This window comes from Helianthus annuus, chromosome 8 (assembly GCF_002127325.2).
Source record: "Helianthus annuus cultivar XRQ/B chromosome 8, HanXRQr2.0-SUNRISE, whole genome shotgun sequence".
NCBI lineage: Eukaryota > Viridiplantae > Streptophyta > Magnoliopsida > Asterales > Asteraceae > Helianthus > Helianthus annuus.
In genome coordinates, this window is record NC_035440.2 from 3,714,866 (window position 1) to 3,723,798 (window position 8,933).

Here is an 8,933-nt window from a genome sequence, read left to right on the forward strand (position 1 = left end):
CCTAGATTTATTGGGTTTCTCCAGAATTGGTGTATAGGCATTATTGCCTAGTGGAGATGGATATGATCGGGTGGTTCCGGTGGTGGCACGGTGATATTCCAGTGGTCCGTCAGTGATCCAAATTTGCCGTTAAAAAAATTCCAATCAAACAGATCTATTTTCAAGCACACGCTCATTTCAATGATTGATTAGGCAGTTAGATCGTATCGTGTTTTAGGACTACACAAAGATTCTTTCAAAGTCAAAATTCTATTGTCGCATGAAACCATTCACTCCAAGACACTACATAACATGCATTATGCACTGCGTAATTTGTACAAGGGAGGGCAAACTTGTCGGCGGAGGAGCTTGAATCTTTAAATAGGGGGGTTAGAAGTTTTAAAGGAAAAAAATAGGGGGAGCCGAATTCAATACATATAAAGTTTTCGGAAATTTTCAGTAAGCAAGCTTTACACTTTGAAGCGAAAAAGCCCAACAACTTCATATCTCGAGTTAAAACCATAACTTAAGTTTACAAGGCCCTTGCAAGGAATGGGAAGATTTGAACTCCTCAAAGCCAAGCCCAAAGTTATTAGCCCAAATTCATTAACCGAGTAACCTCATATCTCAAGTTAATACCGCTACTTTAAGCTTATAATTGCCTTAAAACATGTCATCTCCTACACACTCTTTAGGCATGCACATGCAAAGTATACCCCATGAGTCTCGCACTCACTAGAACTCGCGGTGCTATGGTTTGGATACATTTCGTAGAACCTCAAGTCCAAAGTCACAAGTTATCCCAATTGAAAATCTTTGAATATCAACTTAAAAATCATGATGGAAAATCTTCACAACCCTAGGCATATTAGGGACTTAAGGCTATTTATATTATACCTATGTGGCTATGTGAGATAGGTATGGACATGGAGAAAATTATCACACGTTTCCCAAACCATAACCCAAAAGCACCTTAGTAAAGATCAAGAGCACTTTAAAATAGCAAGGTGGTAGAATTAAGTTGGGCCAAGTGTTAGCCATGGAAAGAGCTACATTATAGAAACAAAGTTGTTTAGATATCGCTAAATAAACCAACAAACTATCGTTTCAACTGATACAATTCAAAACGTGAGTGAATAATGACCGGTGAAGCAAATCGCTTTCTTAATCCATTACTTTCGTCGTAGTTAAAAGAATGTTTTAAAGGTTCTAATTTAAGCTAAAACACACCCAAAGTTAAATCTAGCATTTAGTAATTTTAAACAAGATGAAAATCATAATTTGAGTGGATTTAGTGTGTTCACATCTTCCTACATATGTAACAAATAAACAAAATTTTACATCTAACTAAACAATGAAATTACACAACTAAAACTATCATGGTAATTACATAAGTCCAACATTTTTATATGTTTTCAATAGATTTTTGAAGGCCCCGGTTGTTTGCTTCACGGTTGATAGAGCTTGTATCCCGTTTAGTTGAGTCTCAACCTTCTCCGTACCTTGTTAACAAAATATTCGATGTTATTAGTATCAAAGCATGCAATGTCGAATTGAATCGTGTTTTATGATAAAAAAAAACTATACAACTAGATTAGATTATATGTATAGACTGACATTTAGTTTTAAATAGAGAACTCGACAACTGCATAAATAATTGTACGTTGTGTGTAAACAAAATTATTAATTGAAAAACTTATATGTAAAATAAAAATATTTAATTTAAAAACATTACCTTTATAATTAAAGAATTTAATTTTTATATTAGTTGTTTGTATTAGAAAAAGGTAATTAAAACACATGGACGTTTTTATAAAATGGACTATTTGTAGAACTTAATTTGTTTTAAAAAAAATGTAGGGGTCACGTGCCGTCCTCTGATTGATGAAACTTAATTTGTATTAAAAAAGTTAAACAACCATTTTAGTTATTATTCGTTGTAATTGTTGTGTTTGTTTTGTTAGCTCCTTGCGAGTTTTTAATGAAAGTTGCGGTTCAAAAAAACTATTTTTTGTTATTTAAAAAAGTTTAAGGTTGTTTTGTTAAAAAAAAGTCAATTTGTAAATTACCTTCGAATAAAGTCTCGATCAATGACTCGATATCCTCCGGTTGATACTTTATATATTTATCAATGCTCTTACTCCCCTCGAACTGCGATTTATACCGACCAATGAACGATCTATACGCCGGACTCACCACCGCATTTATCGACACCCTCATCTCGGACAACAATTGTTGGTCACTCACAACCCATGTGCTTTGTGTCTTATGTATCTCATCAAACATCGCGTTAAAGTTCTTGAATCTATCTTTCAATACTCGTCTACTCGGTTTTCCATGCACTTGAATGCCTTCTTGTGTGAGCCATTGTAATAACTTCGTCCATGTTTCGCGTTGATAACTCTTGTGGTAGTTTCTAACGTCGGATGACTTTCGACGACACCAGTTATCTCCGATTACCTGCTTCATCTCGTTTGTTTCTTTCACTAGTTGTAATACAAACCTGTTAATTACACAATCAGCATAATAAGATAAGTTATTTATTAAAGTAGTTTAATGATACTATTATAAGGGTTGTGATAAATGTACGTCACCCCTATATTTTTATTTTTTCACTATGCAAACTTGTCACATCACAAACACATCCCCCCTCACCCATCCTCACCCCACACTTAAAAAATCAATTGATCACATGTTTTCAAAAGTGGGGTACAGATAGAGGTGTAAAAAAACCGGTTTTAGGATCAAAACCAGAAAAAAAAAAAACGAAACTTGTTTTTTATGCGTTTTATTTTTTAACCCGGACAGAACCATCGATTTGTATACTGGTTGGTATTCTTGAACTTTGAAACTGGTTTGAAAACCGAACCTGTTTTTTGGCCCAAATCGTTTTTTTACCGAATCGGTTAAAAAAACGTTCCCCCCCCCCCCAAAAAAAAAAAAAAAAAACCCAGTTCGGTTAAGGATAATTTAAGGGGTGGAGTACGTTTAGACAACCGTTTCTTTAAAAATCTACGAGGTTTACCCAAATTACAATACCGATTGTTGTTCATCAGAAATATGTAGCGTAACGATGGATCTTTGTAGGATGTTGATTTTGTTTCCAGGTTAGCGTCTAGCAGTTCGATCACATCCAATAATTGTTGCGACAAAGATGAGTTTTCCATGTTCGATGAAGCTTCATTTTCGACATGTTTCCGGAAAATATGTTCTAGTGTGTTATGATAATCGTCGAACGCGCATTTTACGTAGCCCATAACATAGCGGGTTAGGGGGTGCACCGCCCCTTGGACCGTGGTTTTGTTATTGTCGTTACTAATGGTTTGTTTCAAATCATTGAACATGTTTACGACCACCTCGCCAATGGTATCACCAACGACTGATATCTCCGATTTGAGATTGCAATATTCTTCTAGCTTAACGTCGCTGGAATCCGATTCCTCGATCGCGACGCTAAGATCACGGATTGATTCGTATATATCAAGGAATTTAAACAAGCGTTTCGCCTTTGGCTTCTCAATAGCCACAGTGGTGGGGAATTCGAGAAGTGAAGTGGTGATCCCGCGAATAAGGTTGATGAACATACCCGTGAAAACCGGGAGGTGCTCGGAGAAAACAGTTTCTCCGAGCTTTCGTTCTTCTACAAAAAGAACACGCGAACAATGGTTCGTTAACTTGACCCATCGGGTTATATCCGGCTCTAACGAAACCCATTTCGATTTATGCACATCTTCCATACTCACTTTATCAAATTCAAATCTCTTTATTTGATCATCCAATTCATCTTTCCGTATCTCACTATAAGCCAAACAACATTCATATTGATACCCCGCGGGAATCATCACCGAAGCGATTTTGTTCATAAGAATTACATTTTCTTTCGAATAACCCGGAAAGTCATCGTGGTTATACCATTCGGGTTCAGCCCCTTTGGTAATCGTCTCCGAAGGAGCATTTGAGTCTTGTAAAATAGCGCGAAATTCGTCTTCAATCAACACAATGGCTAGTTGCAAGACTTGCTTGATGGTATTAAACGACGCCGAATTAGGAAACTCACCCAATGCGATTTTTAGCTTCGATAAGCGTTTAATCGCCTCCATGAAAAGCTCGTCTTCCTTTGTTATTTTCGCAAATCTTATCCCCGATTGTATATTATTATACGCTTTGATATTTGACTCGACGATTTTAACAAACGTGTCAACGATATCAGGAAGTTCGGGTGAGGTGGTTTTGTCATCGGTGGATAATTCGTCGATGAAACAATCAATGGCGGTTGAGATTTGATCATGATCGAGATTGGACAAGGATTCATCCGCATTGTCAATAGTGTCGGGGACATCATCGTCACGAAGCTTAGGAGATTCGGCGTTGGATTTTCGATGATTTTTAGCTTTGTTGCTATAGACTTTCTCCATTAAACAAGCAATTGTATGTGATGGGATTGAATGATGGATTTAGGAAGATGATGAATGAATCAAAATGGGGAAAATGATTCTTTTTTTACGGACAATGTTAATGGATATGGTTTTTTGGTCCGATTAAGGAGACAAACTACAAAGCTCATCCTTGGATTATTTAAGGATACAAGAAGAGAACCAACCAAATTTCTACAAGGTTATAAATTGGATATTTAGTTATTAGAAATGCTAAATAAGAACTTCACATTCATTTTTTTTAGGAAAATGCCAAAATATCCCTGAGTTTAGGCCACTTTTCTTATTTCAGTCTAAATATGAAATTTTTTGTATTTTGGTATGAGGTTTCATTTTTTTTTTTCTATTTTCATTCAATTGGCAAAATGAGTTAAAATTTTCTGTTAACTTCTCCCATCTTTTATCGTTTTCCTCATTTAACTAAAATATATTATGCATAAAATGACGATTATACCTTTCATTTAAACGAGGAAAACGACAAAAAAATGAGAAGTTATTGTAATCCAGTTTGCCAATTGGATGAAAATGACAACAAAAATGAAATCTCAGAGATCGAGATATAAAAAGTTTTTGACTAAAGTGACAAAAGTAATAAACTCAGGGACCTAATTTAGCATTTTACTCTTTTTATTGGTAAATTTCTTTTATTCCTGTCGTCATTTAAGTTTATCTATTTCACATTCATTTTTAGTTATAAGAAATGCTAAATAAGAACTTTACATTCACTTTTTTTTAACGGCAAAAGAAATTACATTCAGAGGAACGTCGTTTAAGTTTATTTATTTATAGGAGGTGATTAGGGCTGTAAACGAGCCGAGTCGAGCCGAGCTAGACCCAGCTCGAGCTCGGCTCGAACTCGATTCGAGCTGGCTCGGCTCGAGCTCGAATTTCAAATCGAGCTGAGATTTGAGGCTCGAGCTCGGCTCGATTAGAATTCGAGCTAGCTCGGCTCGGCTCGATCTAGCTCGAACTAACAAAGAACCGCAAAAATTATTACTTAAAAAACCCTTAAAAATGAATTTCTTCATAGCCTAAGGGCCATAATTGCCATTTAATTTAACCATATGGCTAAATATGCAAGTATAAATAGTTAATTTACTTTCTCCGTTGTCTTTACCTTCTTTTATATGGGAGATACTCCCTTAGTTTTTGTTTTCTAAGCGATGTGGGACAAAAAAATGAAGGATGTAAACCTTATCGAGCCGGCTCACGAGCCGAGCCAGGTCAAGCTCGAGCTCGGCTCGTTTACAAACCGAGCCGAGCCGAGCTGGCTCGCTTACAACCGAGCCAATTTCGAGCCGAGCTTTCTTCGAGCTTTTTTCGAGCGAGTTTCGAGCGAGCCGCGAGCCACGAGTTTTTTGAACACCCCTAGAGGTGATGAATATCACCCTAATATGTCATCCAAACTTAGGCTTGTAAAAATTAAGTTTATCTATCTTAAACTTATCATGTTGGGCTTTTACCAATTTGTAAATTGTAATGGTACCACACCACCTCTACAACTATTACTTATGTTAATTTATAATTACTTATGTTAAGTCTTCATAAACTACGTTCCTAATAATATTTTTAACTAAAGGACAAAAATCCCAATTCAAAGATATGACTAATTACACTTTATAATTGTTTTGGTACAACGTTTCATCTTTTGAAAATATAAAAATCTAAGTCTATTATTCTTAGATAACTATTTTTTATGTAAAAAAGTCAACACTTAGTTCATATGATTAGATGCTAATCTTTAGAAAGAAGATAACATTATTACTATGGAATGACTACTAATTAGTGATAGAGCAAATTAGTACCGGCTAGTGGCTACCTAAATATACATGTATGTATTGAATCGTACCGATCAAATTCTGGTACCTATTTTTGGCGTTTTCCAAGATCGGTATTTTCGGTTCAGTATGGTACGATATTTTACCCACTTTGTACCTTTGAAAACCATACCGTACCGAGTACTTTCGGTACCAATATCCGTTTTTGACAATTTTCAGGATCAATACTTTCTGGTTTTTATGTTTTTAAGGTTTTGTGTTTGTTTAAAGAAAATAGTAGAAAAATAGTGCTACAAAATAGTCTTAAATAGCAATTTGTAACTAGATTTTCTTTGGACCCACTCGTTACATATATATATGAACAACATGGATACATCATACATATTAGGTAATAACCATATATAGGCTTAATTAACTTAAGCTGCACACATAATAAGGATAGGCTTCACATTCACTATTTCCACCCCACAAGGGTCATCATCCACCATCGCCATCGCGGTCACCGCCCCTTTATATTGCTCCACAACCTCTCCAGCATCACCACCCATCGTCTTAATTTCAATTTCTTCTTCCTCTTCTATCTCACTGTCGCTGCTTCGGCTAGAATCAACCGGATACACTTCCGAGTTGGACGCCTTTATGTTTACAACATGTTCTGGCAGCTTGATTTCTGGGATGCTAATCACCTTGCTCTTTTGTTTGTAATATTTGTATAATGCAATTTGAATTATTCCCAATATAAACCCCAACACATTTGGCACCTACAATATGTATATATCTCAAAGTTAATTACTCAAACATAAACATAGTTTATGATACTTTTTTTTATTAAAAAAAGGTAAACAAACAAATAAGTAAAAAATAAAACATGGCATATACCATAACACATAGGTCCTTGGTGTATACCCCGTATGCGAACCACATCATTGCGCATAACGTGAGTAGACATGACAATGGGAACGGCATGAATTCGACACTTTTAGTTTTCACAACTTTCCACTGTAATAATCAACCAGATAAGATAAGATAAGATAAAATAAAAGAAAAAGTTAATTTTTTACACAAATTTTTTTATGGTAGTATTTGAAGTAATAAGGTAATAAATCTAATCAAATATATGTACTAACCACAATGGTAAGAGGAGCTGCAAAAACACAAACCGAAAGTGCAACACAAATCCATCCCACAACTACACTTCGAATAGATCCGTGCAAGAAGAAATACGACATAAGCAATATAGCTAGGGACAACGTGGTCGTTGCGCTCAAAACTTTGAATGTCCGCTTCTGTATAATACAAAATGAATCTCGTTATTACTTCATAAAATTCAAAAAAATGTGTACGCTATATGACATTGTGTGTACCTTCGCATTAGGCGTAGCATACATGATGAAAATTATGACATACACAAGTTCAACGATAGACCCGATGGCGTTGATAGTGATTAAAAGGAATGTGCCGTCGCCTCCTTTGATTAACGCGTAGTATAACCACATCAACGCGCTAAATAGAGACACCACATATGGCAATGACTGAAACCCCATCGTCGATCTATTCTTGCGTATCGCATTAAACGTTGGTCTGCGTTATTCAATTTCACGAAAGATTATTCAATTTCCAAATCTAGTAAAAAAAATCTTACAAATTTTAGGTAGTTGACTTACATTGGAGCGAGGTAAACACCGATGGATACAATATTACCTGTAACACCCCAAAACACACCAAGAAACAAAACAAAACAAAACACAATTAGTTTGTGACAAATAAACAAAACATTAAAATTTTATATTTAATCACTAATCTCTCATTTTTAATACATTATTTTATAATGTGGCCTCACACATATTCATTTCTAGTGGAAGGTTGATCATACTTTTTAAAACTCATGTTTTTATAATTTAACTAAAAATGACAATAGCAAGAGTATGTAGAATGTTACCTAGGATGCCAAAAACCAAAACCAATGGGTGATGAACATCAATAAGCCCCATATCTATAATCTAGCTATATATGGTATATGTATAGATAGAGCTAGATGTGGAGGGCGGGGTCGAGGTGGAGATGGAGACGAAGATGGCTTTATATATACGGGTTTCTTGAGAAACCCTAAAGCCAGTCTCCTAGTCGATTTTACGAAATGTAAAGGGATCTCATGAAAGAGGATGAAATATGAATGTATTTATACACATATAATGTGATGTGCAAGAGGGTGTGCGCATGAAACCATCCTTGTTGCGTGACAAATTAATGAGAAGATAGTAGGTGGCGTATGATATTACCATTTACCCTTTTTTAGGCTTCTAATTGCTTTGAGTACTAACACTTTTTCCACTTTAGTCTACAAAAAAGAACCGTAGGCATTCTACCTAAAAAGGCAGTAAAAGTATATAAGACTTGGGGAGAAGTACCTTTTTACGGAGTACTGGTACCGTATTCACCTAACATTGATCGAACATCAGTATCTGGACAGATATTAATTTTATGGTTTTCGATTTCGGTATATTTTGCTAATACCACACCACCACAATTAGTAGGTGGATTTGTATTTTTACCCATTTTTTATTTTGGTATTTATGATACCGATATACGTGGTTGTAAAAATCCCGATTAGTTACCGATAACTGCTAGTCAGAGGTTCATCGAATAATTTTTATCTAATCGGCCAATTAATCAGTAAGCGATCAATAGTGGTCGAATCCAGTCCTAATTGACCAAAAATCAGTGACAGTCTAGTGATTCCGAC

The 8,933-nt window shown here is 35.5% G+C and overlaps 2 protein-coding genes across 2 annotated transcripts; both read right to left on the minus strand.

The window, feature by feature from the left end:
• Positions 1–1,279: 1,279 nt before the first annotated feature.
• On the minus strand, positions 1,280–4,394 carry LOC110870750 (exocyst complex component EXO70B1). Its single transcript, XM_035976779.1, has 4 exons — positions 3,019–4,394; positions 2,049–2,482; positions 1,370–1,481; positions 1,280–1,289 (listed from the first exon to the last, which is right to left on the minus strand). Exons 1-4 carry the CDS (start codon positions 4,392–4,394, stop codon positions 1,280–1,282), a joined length of 1,932 nt encoding a protein of 643 aa, XP_035832672.1.
• A 2,084-nt stretch (positions 4,395–6,478) lies between these two features.
• Positions 6,479–8,348, minus strand: LOC110871770 (bidirectional sugar transporter N3). The gene is made up of 6 exons (XM_022120501.2): positions 8,130–8,348; positions 7,855–7,891; positions 7,555–7,771; positions 7,318–7,476; positions 7,070–7,189; positions 6,479–6,951 (listed from the first exon to the last, which is right to left on the minus strand). The coding sequence occupies exons 1-6, from the start codon at positions 8,179–8,181 to the stop codon at positions 6,607–6,609; spliced, it is 930 nt and encodes a 309-aa protein (XP_021976193.1). The 5' UTR covers positions 8,182–8,348; the 3' UTR covers positions 6,479–6,606.
• Between the last annotated feature and the right edge of the window lie 585 nt (positions 8,349–8,933).

Bases quoted from the DNA above. Each gene is read 5' to 3' on its own strand.
- LOC110870750 (XM_035976779.1), bottom strand. From the start codon at position 4,394: ATGGAGAAAGTCTATAGCAACAAAGCTAAAAATCATCGAAAATCCAAC. The intron at 2,483-3,018 runs GTATTGTAATTT...TGTAATTAACAG, and splicing joins TTTCTGATGAACAACAATCG to GTTTGTATTACAACTAGTGA. The intron at 1,482-2,048 runs GTAATTTACAAA...TTTGTTAACAAG, and splicing joins GATCGAGACTTTATTCGAAG to GTACGGAGAAGGTTGAGACT.
- LOC110871770 (XM_022120501.2), bottom strand. From the start codon at position 8,181: ATGGGGCTTATTGATGTTCATCACCCATTGGTTTTGGTTTTTGGCATC. The intron at 7,772-7,854 runs GTAAGTCAACTA...TGAATAACGCAG, and splicing joins GGTGTTTACCTCGCTCCAAT to ACCAACGTTTAATGCGATAC. The intron at 7,477-7,554 runs GTACACACAATG...TGTATTATACAG, and splicing joins ATGCTACGCCTAATGCGAAG to AAGCGGACATTCAAAGTTTT.